General features: G+C 45.0%; 1 protein-coding gene across 1 annotated transcript in view; it reads right to left on the reverse strand.

Moving 5' to 3' along the window:
* brinp2 (bone morphogenetic protein/retinoic acid inducible neural-specific 2) overlaps positions 1-26,468 on the reverse strand; it is a gene marked incomplete at both ends in the record, with an annotated part of 146,393 nt that overhangs the window by 65,774 nt on the left and 54,151 nt on the right. Inside the window, one exon of the mRNA XM_083653471.1 lies at positions 10,774-11,010. Coding sequence (XP_083509597.1) covers positions 10,774-11,010 — 237 coding nt within the window. The remainder of the gene's footprint in view (positions 1-10,773; positions 11,011-26,468) is intronic.

Consider the following 26,468-nt stretch of genomic DNA (forward strand, 5'->3'; position numbering starts at 1 on the left):
TGTTTGGGGAACCTTGTTATATACACTTTTGTCTCTGATGAACAAAGAAGGGAGTGAGTGTTCAGATGTTTGGGGAACCTTGTTATATACACTTTTGTCTCTGATAAACAAAGAAGGGAGTGAGCGTTCAGATGTTTGGGGAACCTTGTTATATACACTTTTGTCTCTGATAAACAAAGAAGAGAGTGAGCGTTCAGATGTTTGGGGAACCTTGTTATATACACTTTTGTCTCTGATAAACAAAGAAGAGAGTGAGTGTTCAGATGTTTGGGGAACCTTGTTATATACACTTTTGTCTCTGATAAACAAAGAAGAGAGTGAGCGTTCAGATGTTTGGGGAACCTTGTTATATACACTTTTGTCTCTGATAAACAAAGAAGGGAGTGAGTGTTCAGATGTTTGGGGAACCTTGTTATATACACTTTTGTCTCTGATAAACAAAGAAGAGAGTGAGTGTTCAGATGTTTGGGGAACCTTGTTATATACACTTTTGTCTCTGATAAACAAAGAAGAGAGTGAGTGTTCAGATGTTTGGGGAACCTTGTTATATACACTTTTGTCTCTGATAAACAAAGAAGGGAGTGAGCGTTCAGATGTTTGGGGCACCTTGTTATATACACTTTTGTCTTGTCTCTGATAAACAAAGAAGAGAGTGAGCGTTCAGATGTTTGGGGCACCTTGTTATATACACTTTTCTCTTGTCTCTGATAAACAAAGAAGAGAGTGAGTGTTCAGATGTTTGGGGCACCTTGTTATATACACTTTTCTCTTGTCTCTGATAAACAAAGAAGAGAGTGAGTGTTCAGATGTTTGGGGCACCTTGTTATATACACTTTTGTCTTGTCTCTGATAAACAAAGAAGAGAGTGAGCGTTCAGATGTTTGGGGAACCTTGTTATATACACTTTTGTCTCTGATAAACAAAGAAGAGAGTGAGCGTTCAGATGTTTGGGGCACCTTGTTATATACACTTTTGTCTCTGATAAACAAAGAAGGGAGTGAGTGTTCAGATGTTTGGGGCACCTTGTTATATACACTTTTGTCTCTGATAAACAAAGAAGAGAGTGAGTGTTCAGATGTTTGGGGCACCTTGTTATATACACTTTTGTCTCTGATAAACAAAGAAGGGAGTGAGTGTTCAGATGTTTGGGGCACCTTGTTATATACACTTTTCTCTTGTCTCTGATAAACAAAGAAGAGAGTGAGCGTTCAGATGTGTGGGGCACCTTGTTATATACACTTTTGTCTCTGATAAACAAAGAAGGGAGTGAGCGTTCAGATGTTTGGGGCACCTATTGTCATAATGCACTTTTGTCTCTGAGAAACAGTGAGGGGAAGCGATGCTGGAGGCTAAATAGCTGTTAAAGGATCTTGGGTTGCAGCCTCAGAAAGGAAAACCACATTTGCAATTCTGAGGTTTGGAACGACTCCAACTTCCAGTATTGTATAGCGTTATGCAGGACCACCCTCCTTCCTACTGTGTTGGGCCACCAAAATCCTTCTTTATGCTCTATGCTGCCCTTTATCTGCAGCTCCCCTTGGTAACGTGGATTTTAATAGGTGGAATTGATGAGGATGAGGACAGCTGTCCACTGGATTCACCTGATCTGTCATTTCTTGAAAGGAACCAGTGGTCCTCCTAATATTTTGTACTATCAGTATAAGCCATTCCAAATTAACTGAACATCTACTTACAATGTGTCTTGTGCTTTCTGATGACTAAACATACAGTTTAATTAGATTTTTTTTTAAAGCGCAGCAGTTTGTGATGGTATGCAGTAAAAAAGTGAGAAATCTACAATGCATTTTTTTTAATCAGGCTGTTGTCTTTTTGCTATATTACAGATTAATTCAGTGTCTATATGCATGGCTTTGGCCTCTGGTCAGATCTCATTGAGCTGTTTTCCCGTGAGTTACTGTAGCCTTGGTGCTAAGTGTGGCGGTTCTGCTGGATTTACAGTGTGAATCTCCAATGCATAACCCTCATCCAATATAATCCTCGCCCTCTTTCCCTCTGCCCCAAAAACCTCTCAAAACGCAATCTGAACGGTTTCCAAGATGGTCTTCTCCTGTTTGTATATAGGACGCGGTGCAAAACAAAGAAAACGAAAATCTCTGTTTTGCTATTACCAGATCAATGTGTCGTTCATCTTCGTCATAGCCGAATGCAAAGGCATGCCGAGGGACTATCAGTCTAAAGGGTTGACCCACAGGGGCTCAATCTGAGTGGGATTGTCGTCTATGAAGTGGCACTCCGCTCGATAGCTTCGGTGACGCGCTGGCTGTCACAATTTGGGCGAGAAGATTACACTTCACTTTCTAATCTAGCTCCCAATCCAAGTCTAAGTACACACTTATGTTTGCTTTCACTCAGAAGAGGCGATGAGGCACAATGATGACAACAGCAGCGAACAACAAAAGCACAGTGCCAGCAAGGCTGCTTATGGGATTTCTACTCTGAGAGAGAGAGAGAGAGAGAGAGAGAGAGAGCAAAGCACAACACAGAGAGAGAGAGAGAGAGAGAGAGAGAGAGAGCAAAGCACAACAGAGAGAGAGAGAGAGAGAGAGAGAGAGCAAAGCACAACACAGAGAGAGAGAGAGAGAGAGAGAGAGAGCACAACAAAGAACTAATGAAAGAAAGGAAGACAGACAGAAAGAAGGCAGCTAAGATGAGTGCCTGGCCCTGTGCCAAACCTCCTGCGAAATAAATGAGAAAAAGAACGTCAAAGTTAGAGAAATGTGTTGCCAAAATCTGGAAAAGAAAAAGCAAATCTTCATCTCTGCGAGTCGGGGGGAAAAAAAACAAATCCTGGAAGTGCATCTCCGCACAGCGAGGCGGCGTGCTTGATGGCGGCTATAAAGGCTGGAAATGGGCGGAGTTTCAACGAGGCAGGGTGCTGATATTGTTGAGTGGGAATCCACGCGGGGACCATTTGTAGCTGGTACCGAGTATCAAACGCTAACCCCCCGTTAGCTCGCAGGCATGCTTTCTCATGAACACAATGGAGGCACAGAGACAATTAAACGATTTGTACACAGTGTGGAGTGGAGAGAGAGACAGAGAGAGAGCGAGACAGAGAGAGAGACAGAGAGAGACAGAGAGAGACAGAGAGAGACAGAGAGAGAGCGAGACAGAGAGAGAGAGAGAGAGGCAATTTAACATTTACAGCCAGCATCTGTGGCTTCGTCCATGATCTGCGGCTGCCACTTGTAAAAAACGGAGATGATTGGTAAATAGCTTGTTCCGTCTCTGAGATCTGGAAACGCCCTCCGAGCGAAGGGCACATTATGCAAACAACACTTACACGTAGCACTTTAGTACAGCTGTTACAGTGTACACACGCCTTTTGAACGTATTCCAAGTCAAGATTGCGGAAGTCGTATGAGGCTAGTTTCACGTTCGCCGAGTTCAAAGTCAAACAAGTTTAGTGAAAGCGTCGTGAACTGACGAAAGGAGGTCACTCGATTTACCAACGGCATTCAAACACACCCATAGAGATTCCCATCGGACGCTGCGAGCTACTAGACGGGACTTCTGAAAGATCTCCCTCCACAGGTGGCCACTCTATAAGCCACAAGCAGGACCTATCGTGTTGTGTGTACAGAAGAACCCCATGCTTACACAGACTGAGGTATACAGCAGAGGTGCCATCACAATGCTACTGTAGATCATTTTTGATTGTGAGCCATTTGGATGTCATCAGAATCTCTAATTCCATCTATGATATAATAGGACAAAAATGACTATATTAATATCATTTAGATATATGGCTTCAAAACAGCTTCAATACTGTGGTCCATGTCCTGAACTGTGTGTAGTGGGATATTGAACCATTCTTCATGAAGGAAAGCCTCCCGTTTTTGACGGATGCAGGTAGAGCTGTAGTTCAGAGGTTCTCAAATGTTTTTCAGCCAAGGACCCCTTACAAGATAGAAAATATACCGGGGACCCCCTCATTCTGATTTGTGATTTTGGGCTAAGCTTCATTGTTTCCACGGTAACGTGCTTGACTTTTAAATTGATAGGTTTGTTAGATTAGAATGTAATCCATGAAGCATTTTAGATTTAAAGCATAACATATTTACGTGGAACTATGAAGCTTTTGGGAAAAGAGTTTTTATTTTTATTTTCTTGAAAACTTTTCGTGGACCCCTTGCAAAGTGCCACGGACCCCTGGGGGTCCCCGGACCCCAATTTGAGAACCACTGCTCTAGTTCACTTAATCTTCAGGTTCACCCCTCACAATAGATGGATATCATTGAGCTAATAAGTAGTATGGCTGTTGTGAGTGACACACTATTCTTTGGCTTCAGGACAGCTTCAATACTCTTGGAATACTGCCACCAATGCCCTAAATTGCATCTAGTGGGATATTGGACCTTTCTTCAAGAGGGACATGTCTTTGAGGGATGAGGTGGAACTCTATTTCACATAAGCTTTCAGTGATGTTCAGATCTGCTGGTTGTGGAGGCCATGGGAGATGTTTGACTTCATCCTACTGCTCATGAAACCTTGTTCAAATTGGATTAACATTGAATTTCTAATTTGATTAACTGGGGCCATCGTCATCTTTTATACTGTGGTCGGGGTGAATCCTCTCTTCTGATTGGCTGGCAGGTGAGCATTAAAACCGTGTATTGCACATGTAGTTCGGCTCAAGTATTAAATTCATCCGCTACCCGACCTGCAACAACGATGTTTCAAAACGCCACCGAGCGACTGAAACAGTAGCTGATCCAACATCTACATTTCACGCTGATTTTAATGTTGAAATCCATTTACTGCTCAGTTGCTGATAAAAAGCTCATCAATTGAGACGATCAAACTTGCTAGCTAAAGCTGAGACCGCAACAACGCCAGCCAGGCAAAGACAAGCACAGGGCCCACTCAAACCCCATCACCCTCACCCTTTTCAATCCATCCTTTCTATACTCTATATTTCATATTCAACATTATTATGTGACATTGTCTGGTGAAAGGGTTAATAACAGGCAACCGAAATCGCACAAATCAAGATTTTTTTATTTAAAAAAATAAATAATCATAATACGCATTACGCAAGTTTAGATGTTGAAGAATGCACTCAATATAACAAACTAAATAATTATAATTTGTTAGTAAACAAAGCCTGTTCAGAGCAAACCGAGCTTGTTCACCAACGTTCAGGGCGATTTTGTCTGAATGTTGCTTTTAGGAGTCGGAACATTCAAATTAAAATGTCCTCGGCCTTCTTGTTGCCCAAAACACCAGTCCGTCACATATCTATGATTTCCTTGCCTTTGTCTCTGAGCATCAGTCGGCAGAGCAGCACACTCAGGGCAGCACACTCAGGGCAGCACACTCAGGGCAGCACCCTCAGGGCAGCACACTCAGGGCAGCTGCACTCAGGGCAGCACCCTCAGGGCAGCACCCTCAGGGCAGCACCCTCAGGGCAGCACACTCAGGGCAGCACACTCAGGGCAGCACCCTCAGGGCAGCACCCTCAGGGCAGCACACTCAGGGCAGCACCCTCAGGGCAGCACACTCACCGTTGTTGCGGTGGCGCTTAAATAAGCTTATCTTCCTTGTTATTCTTGTGTTTTGTGGAGCCCTCTGGCCTGAGACAAGCGCCTACCTTTGCCTAAAGGTAAGACTGCACCTGACTATTTGGCCTCTGGAGATCTCTGCTAATTGGCTCCTGTTTGGAAAGTGAAAAAGTGGTGATTGACAGACCTCTTGTAAAGCTACCGCAATTACCAGCCCAATTTCCCTCGCAGAAAGTCATATGTCAGAGACCTATTGGCAGAAATGTAAGAGACAATCTTATAATAGAGCTCTGATAATGATTAGGATTAAACCTACACGCACAGTCAACTGGATTATTATTCAGTTAGGATTGCAGCTGTGGGCTGTGATGTGAGGAAGGCGCTGCTCTGCCGTCATACATGTGGCAGAGCGAGGCAATGCTGCTGCTAATGAGGTCAAGCATACATGAAACATGAGAGAGGGAGCTTATTCCCTCTCATTTACATTCAATTCCCTGCTCCGAGGGTGGGCAGGAGTGAGCGTTCACTCCCTGCTCCGAGGGTGGGCAGGAGTGAGCGTTCACTCCCTGCTGCTCCGAGGGTGGGCAGGAGTGAGCGTTCACTCCCTGCTGCTCCGAGGGTGGGCAGGAGTGAGCGTTCACTCCCTGCTGCTCCGAGGGTGGGCAGGAGTGAGCGTTCACTCCCTGCTGCTCCGAGGGTGGGCAGGAGTGAGCGTTCACTCCCCGCTGCTCAGAGGGTGGGCAGGAGTGAGCGTTCACTCCCTGCTGCTCCGAGGGTGGGCAGGAGTGAGCGTTCACTCCCCGCTGCTCCGAGGGTGGGCAGGAGTAAGCGTTCACTCCCTGCTCCGAGGGTGGGCAGGAGTGAGCGTTCACTCCCTGCTCCGAGGGTGGGCAGGAGTGAGCGTTCACTCCCTGCTCCGAGGGTGGGCAGGAGTGAGCGTTCACTCCCTGCTGAGAGAGAGACACAGAGAGAGAGAGAGAGAGAGAGAGAGAAAGGACTTTACATTTTTTTAAACAGGCTTTTGTATCTCATGCTGCTTTGAACCCATTTTCCCATCAGCGGTGGCAGACTAGCATAGCGCTGAGCCCAGAGGCTAGCTGTGTTTTTCACCTTCACAAAGATCAAAGGTGTGATGATGCTTCAAAGTGCATCTTATTCACACCTGCCCGGGACATCGCCTCTCAAACTGTACACGAGATTCACCTGGACAGGAAGCACAAAAAAAAGAAAAAAAGAAAATAAAAGGGGAAACATATTTAAACATCTCCTGTAATGCTTTATCTTGCTTCTTTCGTTGGGGAAACGTGCGAGTGGCTGAGGTCTGAGGGTATTATTCTCGCCCTCTCTCGCACTCGTTCACATACACACACACGCGCACACGCACACGCACACACACGCACACACACACCTCCCAGTTGTTTTCGCCTCGCCACGATGAATTTATCACCCCATCCCAGCAGACGAAATGCAGCCCAACCTCTGAGGCACTTCCAGCTAAAAGCGTGCACGTGTGTGTGTGTGTGTGTGTGTGTGTGAGAGAGAGAGAGAGAGAGAGAGAGAGAGAGAAATTATGCGGGGGGATGAGAAAAGAGAGAGAGAGAGGGGAGAGACTGTGACTACGTCGAGCTCTGAAAGTCAAACAGTATTTGGCATAGATCACTGCATTCATTTTTCATCCTAACTTGCCTTGTGTGGGGCCTGTACATGTGTGAGTGATTTTAGGTGTGTGTGTGTGTGTGTGTGTGTGTGTGCATGTACATGTGTTTGCATGTGTTAGGAATGCGTATCATTTAAAAAATTACAATACCAGTACCAGTACCCTTAAAGTGATACAGATACTTCACTCAATACGTGGTGATTGGCTGCGAGCAAAACCACACAAATAATGTAGTATTTCTTTTTAGATCTGTGTACAAAAGGATGGAATGCAGGCATCGTTTGAGACGTTTCAATACTACTGTACATGTACTTACTGGGTTATTTCGATCGATACCTTAAAGGTACTGAGTACCGATACCCAGCCCGTGTGTGTGTGTGTGTGTGTGTGCGTGCGTGCACGTGCGCGCGCGTGTGTGTGCGTGCGCGCGCGCGTGCGTGCGTGCGTGCGTGTGTGTACAGCATGCCTGTCCTTGTGTTTTTGTGTGTCACTAAGTACTGCATACACAGTAGGCCTTATGATATATTTAGCTTGTGTGTGTGTGTGTGTGTGTGTGTGTGTGTGTGTGTGTGTGTGTGTGTGTGTGTGTGTGTGTGTGTGTGTGCGCACATGTGTGCGTGCGTGCATGTGTGTGTGCGTGCATGCATGTGCGCGCGAGCGTGTGTGTGTGTGTGTGTGTGTGTGTGTGTGTACAGCATGCCTCATGTCCTTGTGTTTGTGTGTGTCACTAAGTACTGTATACACAGTAGGCCTTATGATAAATTTAGCTCATTACTCAGACACACGAGCATCCAGAAGCACTAAAGGGCCTCATCTACATGACAAACAATGCAAAGTTACTAAAATACATGAGCGGAACCAGAAAAGTCCAACAGCACAGAACACCATCAATCTTTATCAAGATGTAATACGCAGAGAGAAAAAAGTTGCTCTGCATTCACTTAGCCTCATTGTGACACCAGCTGACTTTGCAAAGAAACCCTGTTTACCTCCCTACTGTCACTCACTTCCCCAATACATGACGGCACACACGGAGTCACCACGAACTCTGTGTGTGTGTGTGGGGGGGGGGGGGGGGAGGGGGGGGGGGGGGGTTAGTAATACAATACACACTCGCAAAAGTTCAAGAGAAGTTCAAGAGAAGCCTGCCAGGAACCTGCCGTCCCCCAATTAACTGGCACCCGCCCCCGTCCAGCTCGTTAGAGAGAGAGAGCTGGTGGGTCCAGTCAGTTTAGGGTTGTTCTGCACTACATGACACACCTGTGTCTCGCTCCCCGTGATGAATCGCTTTCATAAAGCAGCACGGCCTGCTGGAAGTGAGTTTAACAAGAGTGATGCTGTACACCTGATGATGAGGGGGGGGGGGGGGGTGCTCCATCCCAAAAAGCAATCTTGAAAAGAGATAACGGGCACCACGGCACTAAGTTAGAATGTTAGCTCATACTGTAAGTCTCCTTTCGACCCTTAATACGAATATTGCAGAATGAATAGCTTGTGGGGATATTAAATTCCCGTGCAACTTTCCTTTAATTATTAACTTTCATCAAACAGCTTAGCTTAGTAGAAATGAAGCAAACCGCGGTGAAGTTGTCTCCCCTATTCCACAACCATATTAAGAGGTCTCATCTCTTTCCCCTCGTACAAAATATATATGACGTGGCATTGGCATATGAAAATGATCCAATTCTGCCTCCTACAACTACTACAACAACAACTGCTAATACCCATACTAATACTGCTATTGCTATGTCTGACACACTCACAAGACCATGTCCATCAGCTTTAGTTATAAATGTCAAAATATGCTTTGCCAGACTTCTCTCGCATCAAACAAAATAAAATAAAAAGATTTGAACCCGGTGACCCATAAGGCAATAGGAACACGTATGTATTACAACTTTAATTGATTATCTGTCACTATAGTCTGAGATATTTGAAGCCTATAACAGGCTTATGTGTATAATATGAACATAAACTCCACGAAGAAAAGGTGACTTTGTGCTGTGACTCATTTAGGGATAGGGCATCGTGAGCTGTCAGAAAGTGTGATTGATCCTTCTTACAACACTTTACTGTGAGCAGTGAAAAGTGTTAGTAGAAATTCCACTACGCCAAACAGGCCCTCCAGCCCGCAGAGCCATGAATCAGTGGCGTTCCGCACGCTGCCTCTCTCACAGCTGAAGCCATCTCGTGGCAGGAAGTCATTGTCCTGTTGTCCAGGCCTCATTACTCTTATTTATAAGTGGATCATAATATGCCAGAGAAGCCCAGACTTCCTGAACACCAGGGCCAAAATGGCACAGGAGATGTGTGCTCATGCAAAACGTACTGCACGGATGTGTTCGAGGTGAGGTGGTGGTGGTGGTGGGGGGGTATGAGTGAAACTCTGCTTGCCAAAGAGCTGTGGTGGCACAGTGTTGTTGGAATTAAGAAAATCCCAGAAAAGAATATTCAATTCATGCGCTCAGTTAGCCACTATAGCAGGAAAATCATGGAGCGACTTCTTTATGTCCGCATGGCTGCAGCGAGGACCCTGTCCATGCTGTGACTTGTACCGTACTGTTAAGAGTATGCGCGCACACTATTTGTAATAATGACATTCTGTCACCTAGACTAACCAACCACCTTACCGTACCTGTCTCCTTCAATTCTTGGGTGAAATATCTTCTGCCCTTTTTGCTCTGGTTTTATACAATAATGCACTTTAGTGAATATCAGCAATCAGAGCATCAGTAGGCTATATGACAGTGAATTTCTGAACCTCTTCCCTCTTGTTCATCCTGGACACTAGAACAACAGAACCTCATTGCAGTACTGCATATCAGCTTTTCTACCTCATTATTAACACATTTTAGACTAATCACTACTACTCATCCTATCTTATAGTACTGTATGACTCCGTGAAAGGTTGGTTGAAGCTGCGTCGACGTCACTCTGCTCCTGTTGAAGACACTAAACTAAAACCTTGTTCAGCAGAACCTCATTACGAACAAATCTTCTACCTCATAACTTGCAAGCCTGTTAATAATGGTACCAACCCCTACTTAACTCCATGATTTTTGCCATGGCGGGGTCAGGGAATGGAAAAGTCACGACACTGACTCACTCAGTCAGTCATAGACGTTTAGTGAGTTTAGGGGCCCTAGCTACTGTAGGGAAAGGAAGGTGGTAGAGAGTCAGGATTCGAGGGGTGGAGTGGAGTGGCTAGGGGGATATGGGTGGTAGGAGGAGGAGAGCAAGGAAGGGAGGTAGGGTAAAAGGGGCTGTGGGGGGAGTGGCTAGGGGGCTGTGGGTGGCAGGGGCAGGGTGGCTACACACTTTTCGCTTGTTGCTTCTGTTATACAGCAAATTAGAGTAGACAGTAAACTAAAAGCTAATTCAACACAACCTCATTATCAGCAATGTTTCTACCTGATTACTAGAGACTTTTATATTGCTAACCCAGACCTGAGTCCATGCATTCTTGGTTGAAGCTGCTCCAGCTCTCTTGTTGTAGACACCAAACCAAAACCTTGTTAGACACAACCCCGTTATTCACAGGTTTTCTACCTCATTCCCAGCGAGTGTATTGTCCAGCATGCCAGCTCATACCTGATTCCATGAATTCTTGGTTGAAGCTGCTCCAGGCCCCTTTGCTCTTCTTCAGGTTCTCCTCCATGACCTTGATGTCGACAAAGGGACAGTTGCATTCTGGGAAGCGGGCAGAGCATCGGCACCAGCAGTCGTTGTTTGAGCAGAGCAGCTCGCCCTCTGAGTTACACGCCACGTAGCTGAGAGCTGCCTCCACAAAACGCCCACGCAGGAACTCCGGGAGGACGTCTTGTAAACCTGCAGAAACACACAGCAAAGGTATTCATGTCTCTTTCAGCACAAAGCCAGTTCCACCTGCGTCCACACATTGAACATTCTTGTAAACCTGGAAAGGGCGTTATGACCTATGTCAACAGCTTGATTTATTAAAGAAAGATCTGAAATGAAAGTGTTTGCATTAATATTACATAAAGGCTAGTTTGAAGCAGTGAATTGAGGGATTAAATCAGTGGCTCCTGCATTACATTACTGGCTTTCCTGGGGAAGCTAAGCAGGTCTGGCCTAGGATACTCCTTGGATGGGAGACTGGTGCTGGAAGTGGTGTTGGAGGACCAGTAGGAGGTGCTCTTCCCTCTGGTCTCATGAATAATCTCTCCAATGCCCCAGGGCAGAGACAGGGACTCTGTCCTGTGAGTGAGCACCGTACTTCGGATGAGACGTTAACCTGAGGTCCTGACACTCTGTGGTCATTAAAGATTCCATCGGCACTCTTCACAAGAGTAGGGGTGTAACCCCGGTGCTCTTGGGGGTGTAACCCCGGTGCGCTGGCTAAATTCCCACACAGGCCTTCAATCATGGGCACTTAATCATCCCTCGTTATCTAATTGGCTCATTAGGTCCTCAACTCTGCACCGTGATAGCCGAAGTGTGGTTCGCATTCTGGTGCGAACTGGCTGCCGTGCATCACCCATGTGGGTGCTACACATCGGTGGTGGATGAGTTGAGTCCCCCTTCCCCCCCGATATGTGATGATGTGCTTTGAGTATCTAGAAATGCACTATATAAATCAATCAATTATTATGAATAATTATGATCTTTCAGGTCACGTACAATTTCTAACTGTTCTATCCACCTTATTTTTGGCGGCCATTTTTGCCTGATCTGCTGATGGGTGCTTCTTCCGGTGTGATCCTCCCAGCCTTGTTGCTGACAGCTTGACACCCGTCTGGGCGAACGGAGCAAATCACTAATCAGGTCCAGCTTGGCAAAAATCTCGTCGATAAATATCCCTTTAAGAGCGCAGTGCATTCATGGGTAATCGCCTGCTGTGGCCAATATTAACCATTTCGAGTAACACTGTTTCCATACGGATCACCGGCGTTAGTTTGTTGTTTATAACGTGGCTATATTCATAACGTTTTCTATCTCGGATACGTTATTTCGAATCGCACATAGGTTACGCCAAACCCCACATAGGTTACGCCTCGAATCCCACATAAGTTACGCTAAAACGCACATACTTTACGCCTCGAATCGCACATAGGTTACGCTAAAACCACCACCGCAAAGCGTGTGGGTTTCAGGACGAAACAGACTCGCGCCACTAACGTCATCTTAACACATTGAGTGCCAGCCATTTTTTCATCCTGTAGGTAAGTTGTGCCAGGGTTTTTTTTGAGGATTCTGGCTCATTTTACAAGAGCAGAGGATTATTTTCTGTTAAGAATTCATGAACACCAATCATCTAAAAATAACTAATAGAATGTGTGCTTTCTCTGTCTAAAAGAGTTAGTTTGCAGAGTTAGTAGTTATGTAGATATTAGCCGTTGAGTACAGCATGGTTTCAGCGTCTGGAAATTTATTCAGAGATAAATGGCTTTTTGTGAAATTCGACAGAACAGTCACTTTAACCATTCATTTTTGGCATCAGTAAGACCGTCAGACATTCTAAACAATAGTTTTGAACAGTAATTTCCTCCATAACAACAGGAAACACCCCTCTCATTCAAACTCCTCCCTCCGTGTGTCTTCTCCTCCTTCCTCCTGGCTCTACAGCGGGCGTGTCAGAAGCGCGTTGCTGCTGCCTGCCTGCCTGCCTGCGTGCCTGCCTGCCTGCTTGCCTGCGTGCGGACGCTCCTTGTGCGAGTCAAGATGGGCCGGGGAATGCGTGGGCGATGGGCAGATGTTGATTCTGGCCTTTCTGAGGTGTTTCAAAGTGTGTTTCACCTATAATCTATTTTGCAAATCGCTCTCCGCTCTCTGTGTGCGGCTGCCTGCGCGGCCGCTCTCGGGCAAGACAAGTGTGGAATGGATTACTGTAAAATCGCCTCGCCATTTCCTTGAATGGCTTGCTCCCGCGGCAGTTTTTTCTTTGATTTCGCTCGTCTGGGGGAGCACTGTCAACACTTAGTGGGTCGGTAAAATAGATTATACACATTCTCTTGCTCCAATAGTGATCTCGAAGATGTAAAAGTTGTTGATTGATGTCCCACCGTCAAAAAAAAAAAATGTTTATGTAAGACGAGTTATTTCGGCTCTGGCACTCAAGCGTTGGATTATGTAAGACGAATTATCTCGGCTATGGCACTTAACGTGTTAAGAGCACAATATTCCTGGAATGCAAGTTTAACTAAACAGTTACATGGCCTCTGCATTCTACATAAAATTAAGATATTACGGGTTGTTTTATTTTGTATGTTACATACTTATTGACCAAGTTATGTTCTTTTTTTTTTTTTTTTTTTTTTTTTTAACCTTTATTTAACCAGGCAAGTCATTAAGAACAAATTCTTATTTACAATGGCGACCTGACAAAAGGCAAGCCTCTTGAGGGAGAGGGGTAGGGACTAAAAGAAACAAAAAAAAACATTTAAAAGGACAACAGCACATATCCAACACATCCATTCGTTTACAGGTATTAGTGACAGGAGACATTACATAAGAAACATTATACAATCTAGCACACACGCAACAGAAAACTAGCTAAATTCATTCATAGATAAATGTTCAATTCAGCCAGGGTACAAGAGACTGAGTGTAGGCAGCCATCTTTTCAAATCAAGTAGAATACATTAGGAAATGGCAAGCTGCAGCAATAGTCACGTTAAACCGGACCTTGTACGCACAATTATTTTTTACAGTGGGGCATTCAAAAATAAGGTGGATAAAAAGATCACGATTAATAATAACAACGATGGGAAATGGTTGGAACATGACTTAAAAAAGAAATCTGAATAGGCTGCATCAGACGTTATGTTTCATTGATAGCAACAATCCTCATAGGCACTTTTATAAATATAGTGACTAGGAATCACTGATGCTGGATGAAGCATTAAAGATTAATTGATGTGCATGCATTTATGAAAATACAACGCAGCTTTCAAATGGCTCCATGTATCCATAGTTCATCATGACACCTGTTCAGCACAAAGTGAACAATGAACCTCTTTCATTCAAGTGCCAACAAACAGTTATGCAACACAACATACTGTACAGTACGGTCCTGTAGCCTGTGCCTCAGTGAGCGTTTTATAGCGATATCGCTACCGACAGCACACTTTAACATGGCAGAGCCAACATACGAGACAACAGCCCGTCAGCTGGCTGTCTCTGCAGCCTGCCTGAGGAGAACAGTCACTTACTGTAAGGCACGTTTCAAATGGCTTTCTGCTTGCCTTTAATTGGTAAAGAGACGTCATGTGTGTGAGTTCTATCTCCACATGGACGGGTAAGAAGCTGTTTTCTCCCCGCAAAAAGCATGGTTGTCAGTGCCAGCTCTTACAGCAGGTAGGTGCATACACACACGAGATGTGCTTTGCCCAAGGGCATTTCCTGGCAGTTTGGGGCACTGTCAGTACCTGTCACCTCCTCTGTCACAGCCCGCTGTGCCAACCTGCCATGTACACCTTGTTTCCTATCTGCAGCTTTCATTAGTTGCCCTCCCCGCTGCGCAATGCAGATCCTCAACTCATCATCTACGCATTGGACCATCACTGTTTTCTTTTATTATAGGCAGAGATGCCGTTCAATTCTCACTATTTTTTTCTAGCCTGATGTGATTTTGAGATGATAGATGTTGACAACCCTCTAATAAATAAATACATAAATCTCTCATCGCATGATTAGTGCATATTTCATCTTCAGAGAAAGGTGAAGAAGTTTTTCTGCACTGCACGCTAGTTCCATTCTCTTCATAGCCTCTGTCCACCTTAGTGCATGGCATAACACTTTAAGTGCTCTTCACAGTTTAACAGTTAAATAGTGAAAGCACTTAACTTATATTGAAATAATAATGTGCTGAAGAGGTTTCAGAACCACAGTCTACGAAACCCATTCAAAAGCCATTGCACTTCAAAATGCGTAAATCATATATTAGAAAACATTTTGTTGTTGTTGATTTTTAGTATGGTGGCACGATGGCACAGTGGTAGCGCTGTCGCCTCACAGCAAGAAGATCCTGGGTTCGATTCCCACCTGGGACGCTGTGGGCGCTGAGGGTGTGTTCCCATCCCCATGTCCTCAGTGCCTACGGCCCAGGTGGGGCTTGTCAAAAGGGCCGTGTGGAGTTTGCATGTTCTCCTCATGCTCTCCCTGAGGTTTCCTCCAGATAGGAACCCCCTGCTAAAAAACATGCAAAAAAAAGACTACAGTATGGCATTCATGCTGCTTCACTGAATCTATCTGTCCGCCCATGGATGTCTGTCTGTCTGTCTGTCTGTCTGTCTCACGATCATCAATTTGTTGTGTCAAAAGCTTCCTCTCCCCTCAGTTCACAATCTAATTGTGGATGATTTTCAACAGCCAAGTCAGTCTTGCTGTGCCCCGCTATTTTCTTTGGTATTTACTCTTTCAATGGCTTGGAAAGAGATGTAATTAGTCACAGTTTTCCCCGTCCATGTTTTGGCAGGTGCTTTTGGGTCTGCGCGTGCGTTTGTGTGCGCGCTAGTAGCAAATCTGGCAGGGGTGGCTTCAATTTGGGAGACAGTTAAATAACACACTTCTCATCGCCGATCACAATCCGCTTTCTCTGGCTCTCTTCCATCTGCGCATGTCTGTTTGTCTATCCATCTCTCCTGCAACCCCTTCTTCTCTCTCTCTCTCTCTCTCTCTCTCTCTCGCTTTCTTTGATCCTCACTCGCTCTTTGTCTTATTTAGAAGGCAGAGGCAGGAGTGGTCATTTCCTTGTTGCGCTGCAGTCTTCACTCGTTAGAAGTAGCCTCCATTAAGTTTTTATTTGCTACGGTAAGGTAGGGGAGTGTACATTATGTATACACACACACACACACACACACACACACACACACACACACACACACATTGTAAACACTTGTTGAAAGTTGGCAGAGATCTACAGTAGGTATTGAGGGACAATTCATTTTGTGTTGAAGTATATTTTGCATTGAACCTTCTGAGCTTAATATTACAAATAAAGGTAATAAAACGTAGCCTAATAAAGGTGAACTGCCGTTTGCAGCAAATAAAGAAAATCTAATAAAAAAAGAAAAAAAATTAAATGAATTGAAGAGCTTGGATTCTTTTTTCTCCCAGTCAACAAAGGGCTCTTCGTACTGGCAACAGCATAGTAGATTAACTGTTAACATTAGTAAGCAAGCCTGGAACTGACATTTCTACATGTTGGTGCCACAATCATGAGGATTTCTGGAGAAAAGATTCAAGTGGGACTGAAATATTCTGCAACACGCTTCCAGATTAGCTGCTATTTGTTTTGTTTCTACCTTTTCAAATGCCTTTTTTTTTGCAACAGTACCCTCTATCTGCAACCGTGTCAACTTGTTCTGGTAGAAAGTCTGTTCTGTGTATAGGCCAGTGGTTCCCAAACTGGTGTACGCATACCCCTAGGGGTACGTGGCGGTACTGCAGGGGGTACTTCAGAGAAAGGGGGAAAATGTACGAATAAATCATGACAATAAATGAAACGTTAAAATAAATCTGCTCAGGAGGCACTCATTGCATCTCTTTCACTCAATTTCTGACTTTGTAATGTTATATTCTTCAAAAGGTTGGTTATCATTCATTCATTGCATCATCATATGCTGTAGTTTTCTCTTGCCATTTTCTGAGCAAAATGTTGTAGTGGAGTAAAGGATGTACTTAGATTCAGAAATCAGGGAAAGAGGTTACCGAAGCCCAAAAAGTTTGAGACCCACTGGTGTATTGCAGGCTATATGCAAGGCTTGATTGTTACAGCGCATCATCAAATTCAGAAACTAAAGACTGTGTGATTCATATAAAGAATGTAATGAAGGAGGGAGGGAGGGAAGTGGAAAACGTATGAAAATATATGTTTGTGTTAATTCACCACGGGTGTCAAGAAGACTTCCACCTTTGACATGCCTGTTGACATTGCGACAAATTAGCATGCGGCAAAACGCCCATCTTCTTCATCATCATCACACAAGCCCCATCCGCCGATTCCACACGGATGAAAAATGCACATTGCAATATGTCGCATCATGTTACCTCGCTGAGTATTAACCCCCGCTTGACAGTTCATATCATTCCAAAACCATACAAAGCATACAAGGCCCAGAGATGTGATGAAGGTGCACGGATGTGGCTGAGGTGGGGAGCGATGCCACGGGGCTGAAAGAGCCATCACGTAACACGACTCTCTCTGCATTGTCACATACAGAGAAGCTCTGAAAGCAGAATCAGCTGAAAAGGAGTCATAGACTATCTGAATGGAAGCTTCTGAGGAAAGCCTATTCAGCAGCCACGCAAGCAAATGAACACGGCAGCAGCCATCAACTTCAAACTAATGAGGTTTTGCATTCAACCAAATTCAATCGTGTTCTATGCTCAAAGTAATGACAAGTGGTCAAAATGGTAAATCATTTCAATGTTTTCAATTGAATTACATTTCATGAGATCTAAATGTGAGGGGGGAAAAGGAAAAGATAAAACACCTCAAAACAAAAAAAACAACCCTGAGGTTATCAGAGGGTTGAATTTGTCTATTCATTTATTTAGGAGCCATTACTTCACACCTCTTGGGTATAGGCGTGTAAATTTAATGAGTGTGATCGCACTCTTTTGTATGTAATTACACTGTTTGTGCCCCGAGTTAATTAACCCATTTATTATTAGGAGTATTCAAGTTAAAGATGAAACCGTTTTTCATGCCTCCTTTAGTTAATTAGATAGGTAGCTGTAGGACTCTCTCCTAACGGACAAGCCCGTCTTTTATTGTCACACGAACACCACAATACATGCATGCGGCCACAACACACTCATGCTGACGGTGGCCGGTGAAAAGTGTCCTCTGCATTTAACCCATCCAGGCATGTCCTTTCCTCCGAGGGGCAGGCCACGAGCAGTGGTCGCTTTTTCTTTCCAGCGCCCGGGGACCAACTTCGGATGTTGTCGTCACTGGTCGGATGACGATGACGATCTGATCTTCTGCATGTTTTTAGTGGGGGGGTTATATATGGAGGAACCCCCTGGGGGAGCACGGGGAGAACATGCAAACTCCACACAGAGAGAAAGGCCCTTACGACGAGACAACCCACCTGGGCAGTGGGCACTGAGGATATGGGGGGAACCCACAATGCCCACAGTGTCCCAGGCGAGAATCGAACTCAGGACCTTCTAACTGTGAGGCGACAGCGCTACCGACTGCGGCACCGTACCCCCTATCTGCAACCGTAGCGTAGGAGTGTCCTACGCAACTATAATGATCACCCCGGGTAGTGCCGTTTAACAACTTTTAATGGACGTATACTGACGTACAGGTTACAGCTTCTAACAGTCAGCTAAGGCTATCTTGTGGCTGTCAGTGTTCCGTGTTAGTCCGGATATCTTAACATTACTTCCGGTACTTCGGGGGATGAACTCTGCGAGTGTGGGAGTTGTAGTTCTTTAAGTAACTATAATGAACTATGAACTATTAAGTCACGTCAGGTCCTACAGTAGCTTATTATATTCACCTTTAGTTGGACAGGTTTTAGATTCAATGTGCACACCTTCTGTTTTGTTTGTGATCCACAGCTGAGTAGCCCTGAGGTAAACCTGTAGCTCAAACTGGAATACATGGGTTTCCCGCATCTTACAGTAATTGCCACACAAGAGTCAAGCAAAATGTAGCCATAACTACCATAACTAGTTTCTGTACTGTCACACAGTTGTGTGTTCCCATTAAAGGAAGGATTTTCCGATGTTCAACCTGCTTTGTATTATATATACACTGCATATATATATATGCAGTGGATTTCTCGATGGAGAAAACGTACACAAGGTAAACACTGTCCATCTGCATATATTACCGAGATGATATTGATACAAAGCGTGTTGAAAATGAAAGGAATACAGATGTTACTAGTTTCCAAGTGCACCACCGCCGCAAAAGTACTGCCACAGCGGTTGCAGTAATGGTTTGATTTTTTGGTTTGTTTGCATCATCAAGAGCCCAACAAGGTGTCAGATGAGAGCTGAGCATCCACAGACTCAAATGGTATTAGTCTGATCACTCTACTGTGAGTGAAAATGATTATTGATTGATTATTGATTGATTGTTTTTCTCTCTGGGAGCTGCTGATGTTCCATTGAAATGAGTCAGGGATTTGCTGTTCTTGCTGTGCTCCCAAGGTCTGTAGTCATGCGTGGGAGAGAGTAGATATCATTGCATTCTGCCTGTCCATCTGTGGGTTTAGGTGAGAGATGAATTACCAAGACAACTGAAGTCCTCTGAACTCATGGAATTTTACAGCAGACTCAGGCAGGTGGGGGGGGGCAGTCACTACTCGCTATAAGATAGAGAGGTGAGTTTGTGTGGGTGCACACTCCTGACTGACATTTCTAGCAGAAGTGTGACTCTCTGTACAGATGACCTATTTCATGGAATACATTTCATGGAATAAATGTATTGAATAGATTTATTGATCCAAACAACAAAGCATTCAATTATTGCCTCGACACTACAACCACGTTTTTAAATGAGATCTTCCTGTTGGTCGCTCGATGAAACCAAAGACACCACAATCATCCATGAGCTCCAACATTTTAGCATAAGCTATGTTGAGTGATAGGCTCCATGCTAACATTTGAGCATAGGCTAACGGTTACCCTATTGCCGCCCCATGTGGCATGTCACAACAGTAAGTGTTTTTCTCCGGCTGCTAGTTCAGTGAGTTTTGGTCGTAGAGTGATCAGACTAATACCGTTGGAATCTGTGGATTCTCAGCTTTCATTTAACATTTTGTTGGATTCTTACTGGTGCAAACAAAAGAAAAAATCCAACCATGCCCGCGAGCACCGCGGGAGTATTTTTTTGCCAATAGGGTATTTCGAAACAGGTAACATCTGTAGCCAATGTTGAGTGATAAGGTCCATGCTCAACTTTAGCGTACACTGTTGAGAGCTAGACTATCAACAGTAAGAAATGTTGGTGTTTTTGTTCTCCTCACTAAATGGATAAGTTGATGGGGAACAGCAGGTTAATCTCCCACAACCGTCTATTCCTTTAACAACAACAATGTTGTTATTTATCTTTTTTCTTTCTTTTTTCCATTTTCGGTCTCATCCAAAGTCTACTACAAGATCTTTGTCATGTCCTCTGTCACATTTAGTTGTTCTTTTCGAGGAACAAATGCACAGCCATTAAAATCTACACCATTCGACACCCTCCTCCTCCCCTCTGGAGCGATGACACCGTTTCTGACACTAGGATCAGCGATGACACCGTTTCTGACACTAGGATCAGCGATGACACCGTTTCTGACACTAGGATCAGCGATGACACCCTTTTTGACACTAGGGGTGACGCTAGTCTTTTTGAATAATGTGTACAGGGAAAATTTTACGGCTAAGTTGTGAAAGTCTAATTTTCACCGTAATATAGCCTGCTTAATTAATTTTGTTAATTAGATACTGCTCAACAAAGAACGGGGTAAATTGTGGGAAATTATTCTCTCAAGTACTTTAAACTGTGAAGTTTGATAGTGTACCCCTGACTGAACGACTGACCTGAATTAGCCAAAGACAGCTCTAAATCTCAGATGATTTACAGTACCACCTGTCATAGGCTACATCTTATAATTAGTGTATTTTTAATAGGTTATAATTATTCAGTATAAGAGGTGTCTGCGTAATGTAGAGGTAAAAGACCCGGGTTCGATTCCCGACAGCGGTACCTCCGGCTTGTTCAGACGTTCCTACAGACACAATTGGCCGTGTCCGCGGGTGGGAAGCCAGAGGGGAACTGGGGGGAAAAGTGTGATCCTCCCACGCGCTACGTCCTGCCAGTGAAACTCCTCACTGTCAGGTGAAAAGAAGCGGCTGGCGACTGCATAAGTATCGGAGGAAGCATGTGCTAGTATGTGGCTCTCCCCAGATCTAATAATAAAAAGCGGGGGGGGGGACAGCTAATTTTAGATTTTTTTCCCCCATGTTTTATTTTTTGTTTTTGCTCCAACTGAAATGTTTTATGGTCACTCACGATTCAGTCTCTCTGGTTGGAAGGATTTTTCTAAATGTATGGAGAAAATGAATGGGGAATTCTCTTCGAGACCGGGAGACGTCACGGAAAGTCACGTGACTGTTGAGCTCTATAGACATATAAGATGACATACCAATGATAATAATAATGACATCATGTCAATAACATAAATGCAACTTTTATTTGTCAGTTTCTTTTCTTCGTGAACTCAGCTCCCTCTGTGCATTTCCAGCACGATCCTTTTGATGGGGCCTTTTAGGGTCATTACCCATAACTCTTTGCCTCCATCTGAGCCACAGATTTAGATCGCCCCAGTACACCACAGATCACAGAGCTCTGTCTCTCTCTCTCTCTCTCCCTCACTCACTCTCTTTATCTCTCTCTCTCTCTCTCTCTCTCCCTCACTCACTCTATCTCTCTCTCTCTCTCTCTCCCTCACTCACTCTATCTCTCTCTCTCTCTCTCTCTCCCCCTCACTCACTCTCTTTATCTCTCTCTCTCTCTCTCTCCCCCTCACTCACTCTCTTTATCTCTCTCTCTCTCTCACTCTCTCTTTATATCTCTCTCCAGCCGAGACCACACTTTCCATTTTGGGCAATTTGAAGCTTTTAAGCCTCCCCCACGATCACCACCCTTCTGTGTGTGTGTGTGTGTGTGTGTGTGTGTGTGCAGGGGGGGGTTCCAAATGTGCTCTCTCTCTCTAAGCCTGTCCTTTGCTGAGTGTTTGGTCCACTCTATTGGAATGCCCTCTTGGCTGTACAGAGGAGATGGTGTTTGTAGCCTTGGAGAGTGTCCCCACTACCCCAGAGCCTCGGTAAGCCTTGGACGGTACGTGGCCAGCCTCAATACACACAGACTGTTACTGACACCTGGTTTCCACTGCATCGTGTTCTGGCTGCAACGCGGGTTTTGTTCCGTCCTCCGCACGGCTTCATATCTCCACCAGGAGCATCTCAGGAGGGAGCGTTTGATCTGGCCCACTTTTTTGACTCGCTGATTTGGTCATTTGTGACAGGGACTTTTCAGGATTTTTCAGTTTTTCACAGATTATAGAAGTGCTCTCAAATTAATGTGTCATACATTGAAATCTGAAAATAGCTGAAGAAGATATGCTTATTTGAATGCTGGTCCTAAAACCAACATTCAGACAAAATCACCCTGAAATTTTGTGAACAAGCGTGGTTTGTAACAAATGTAGAAGTATTGAGTCTTGAGTGATCCTAAAACTGTTGTTTGTCATATTGAGTGCGTTCTACAACATCTAAACTTGCATAATGCGATATATTGCAATATATTGCCAGACAATATCACAATACTGCTGCATCCGCCCCCCCATTCACTAGAGTGACCGCAATCAGCCGCGGGCGGGTGCATCACAGCCAGGACGCAGCGCTCCCGGTGGACTCAAGGTGCCAGTCTCTCTCTTGTTTCTCTCTGTCTTCTCCCCTTCTGTCCTCTATTCCTCTCAGACTGCCTCCCTCTCTCTCTCTCTCTCTCTCTCTCTCTGTCCTCAGTCTCTCCATCTCTCCTGTGTTGTTTACCCCCCTTCTTCAGGTCTGCCTTTCTGCTTCTGTCTGGCTCGCCGTGCGTCCATGCAGCTGTCAGGCGGATTTTCACGCCAAACTTTTGAAATGTTGACCCAAAAAAAACAACGTCGTCAAATTAGATGCGTTTCCCATCCGGCCGGGTCGGACCGTATAAATCGGCTTCCTCGACGTCAGAAGGAAACATATCCGCCGGGAAAGTGAGGAGTATTTCAAGACTTGATTAAGAGTCGGGCAATTTTGTTTCCATTCAGCTCATCTGGGCTATTTAAAAAGCCCTCATCTGAAGACCAAAACAAAGACATGTGACTAGTGATATTCAACTGCACCATGCAGCTTGCTGCTATTCTAATGAGCACATAACAATATAAAGCGTTCATCGTGCCAATCAAAGCACGCCTACCTCATTATCTATGCAAGAAATGTGTTCTTTTTTTCTGTAAAAATGAATATCTTAAGTGAGCGTGAATCTTTTTTTTTGGGCAATATTGCAGAGATGTTTATCCAACTTTCCATTCAGTTTTGATATTCACTCATTTGATACATCATCATTTGCAAAAAGTGCAAAGGGTGCAAACCCTGCTCATGTCTCTATCTCTTCCTGTCTGTTGCTCTCTATCTCTCTCTCTCTCTCTCTCTCTCTCTCTCTCTCTCTCTCTCACTCTCTCTCTCTCTCCCTCTCTCTCCCTCTCTCTCTCTCTCTCTCTCTCTCTCTCACTCTCACTCTCTCTCCCTCCAAAGCAGATGGCAGAAAAGCATCCGATATAGAACGAATTGTGATGTTCAAAACAAGAAAAAAAAATATAAATATTATTGTCCTTCATTTAGATATTTTTGGCACCTCAGTGCACATTTTTTGATAAGCAAGAGACTAGTAGATGTGCCTATGTCCTGTTTGCATGGCCAAGTTGAATCCACTGAGTATGTAACCTCTCTCTCTCTCTCTCTCTCTCTCTCTCTCTCTCTCTCTCTCTCTCTCCCTCCCTCCCTCCCTCCCTCCCTCCCTCCCTCCCTCTCTCAGAGACAACAGAAGCAGTGGCAATTATCAGGTCGTTCCATGTCCTAGGTTAGGGGGGTTACTTCTCAGAGGATGCTTCTGGGGACTTGGACAGGCTTTTACTTTAGAGTTGTTTATTTTTGGGCCAACATATTGACGTTTTGCTCTTGAATCTCTTGTTACCTCTGCCAAACGGAGTTGGACGTTGGTTCTGTTTTCGGCCCATTCCATCTGTCTGTCTATCTGTTAGCAGCATATCTCAAAAGTTATCAATAGATTTGTACAGAACTTTGTGGAAGGATGTGTCATGCGGCAAGGGAGAACTGATTAAAGAGGGTATTTGCTCTAAATGTCCATTTTCAACCATTTTATTTTAATTTTAATTTATTTATTATTATTATTTATTATTATTTTATTTTAATGTGCTATACAAATAAACTAGACTTGACTTGACTTGACTAGGGGTGTGAAACTCATATTAGGTAGCGGGCCGGATTTGTTCAAATGACACCTCATAGGATATAGGATAATATAATAATAGGATTATTTTTGGCAAAATTCAAATGGACTCACCAACACGTGGATATTTAGTATTTGCAATAGTCGATCATAAGTTCCAGAGAAAGCGTGTTACCTATTCATACACTTAGTAGAGCAGTAGAAAAGTAGAGGTGCTGCGCACACGCGCACCAGTGTGCAATAAGCCTACCCCCTGCCCTCTGATGATGCGGAAGTGAATTGAAAAGCCGTAGTTCCTCAAATGGCCACTAGGCGTCGGGGGCAGTAGGCATTCCCTCCATGTTAAAATGCTCAACTTTGTAACAGGATTAAACATCTTTCCAGTGAGGCAATATAGCTCTAATAGCTACAGTATATAGACCAAGTTCAAGTTCAATCAAGTTGACAGTAAATTGACGTTACACCTGTCACAACAACGTCTCTATCACTGTTTTACTGCCAGTTACGTCCACACTCAAAGTGTCGACTCGTAGGCTGCAGAACCATAGACAGTTAAATAAGTCTATGTGCAGAACAGAGGAATCATCCTCACCTTTAGCCTACACATCTCTACAGAAGGCTTTCCCCACCCTCCACCTCAAACATCTCTGGGCCGTATGAAACCGTCTGGGGGGTGCAGATCCGGCCCACGTATCTCTGACATCCAACTTACAATATAGCAGCTGAAGCTATAGCATTCTCTACATTACTCGCTAGACGTCTAATACTCTTCAGCTGGAAGAAGGATAGGGCACCATCCCACAAGCGCTGGGTAGAAGAGGTAATGTCCCATCTCAAACTAGAACAGCTTAAACACACTGCCCGAGGCTCCACCCAGAAGTACCTTAAGATCTGGCAACCGTTTCTGTCCTACTTCGAGACGGAGTTCCCACAGGTTACAGAAGCGTAACCTGCGTTAAGCGTTGGAGGACTGAGTGCTGTGAAAAAAACAATAAAAATATTTGAATAATACAATATAGCAGCTATACTGTAGGTTGGTCTTTGGGCAGTCACCTTCTAGGGTACAATACGTGGTGACCGTGACATCACCTGCCACCAAAGATCAGCAGATGGTCAGTGCAGGTCAGTGCACCCTACTTTTCACCATTAAGTGTCAGTCTTCAACACAGATTTGGGGTCCGGGTTATACCAATTGGCCAAATGGGGTGTGGTGGTGTGGTGTGTGGTGGCTGCTCAGAAAAAAGGCATATAACTGAATGGACTCACATAATTCCATCAAACTGTTGTGTGCCTATCAGCAGACAGAGGAAGAAGCAACTCATCCAAGACAAGCCCAATCAAACAACATGGGGCACTGGTCCAGTTGAGACATCCAGTAACTGTCCTGCTAATGTGGTCCAGTGGTAGAAGGGTAACGCTCATGCTCATTGGCCATGTGGTGGCTATGAACAGGCGGATCTCATGTCCCGATTCAGGCCCAGTCAAAACACGCGGGACCTGCATAGGCTGACAATTGCGTTGGTGGAGGTATGTGATCTACTGAGGGGATCTACAGCAGTTTTGGAATTTGCTTCCTGTTTCCTGAGTCACGGTGGAGGTGCTGGAGTCACGGTGGAGGTGGTGGAGTCACGGTGGAGGTGGTGGAGTCACGGTGGAGGTGGTGGAGTCACAGTGGAGGTGGTGGAGTCAAGGTGGAGGTGGTGGAGTCACGGTGGAGGTGGTGGAGTCAAGGTGGAGGTGGTGGAGTCACGGTGGAGGTGGTGGAGTCACAGTGGAGGTGGTGGAGTCAAGGTGGAGGTGGTGGAGTCACAGTGGAGGTGGTGGAGTCACAGTGGAGGTGGTGGAGTCAAGGTGGAGGTGGTGGAGTCAAGGTGGAGGTGGTGGAGTCACGGTGGAGGTGGTGGAGTCACAGTGGAGGTGGTGGAGTCACGGTGGAGGTGGTGGAGTCAAGGTGGAGGTGGTGGAGTCACGGTGGAGGTGGTGGAGTCACAGTGGAGGTGGTGGAGTCACAGTGGAGGTGGTGGAGTCACGGTGGAGGTGGTGGAGTCAAGGTGGAGGTGGTGGAGTCACGGTGGAGGTGGTGGAGTCACGGTGGAGGTGGTGGAGTCAAGGTGGAGGTGGTGGAGTCAAGGTGGAGGTGGTGGAGTCAAGGTGGAGGTGGTGGAGTCAAGGTGGAGGTGGTGGAGTCAAGGTGGAGGTGGTGGAGTCACGGTGGAGGTGGTGGAGTCAAGGTGGAGGTGGTGGAGTCACGGTGGAGGTGGTGGAGTCAAGGTGGAGGTGGTGGAGTCAAGGTGGAGGTGGT

This window comes from Poromitra crassiceps, assembly GCF_964638095.1.
Source record: "Poromitra crassiceps genome assembly, chromosome: 17".
Lineage (NCBI taxonomy): Eukaryota > Metazoa > Chordata > Actinopteri > Beryciformes > Melamphaidae > Poromitra > Poromitra crassiceps.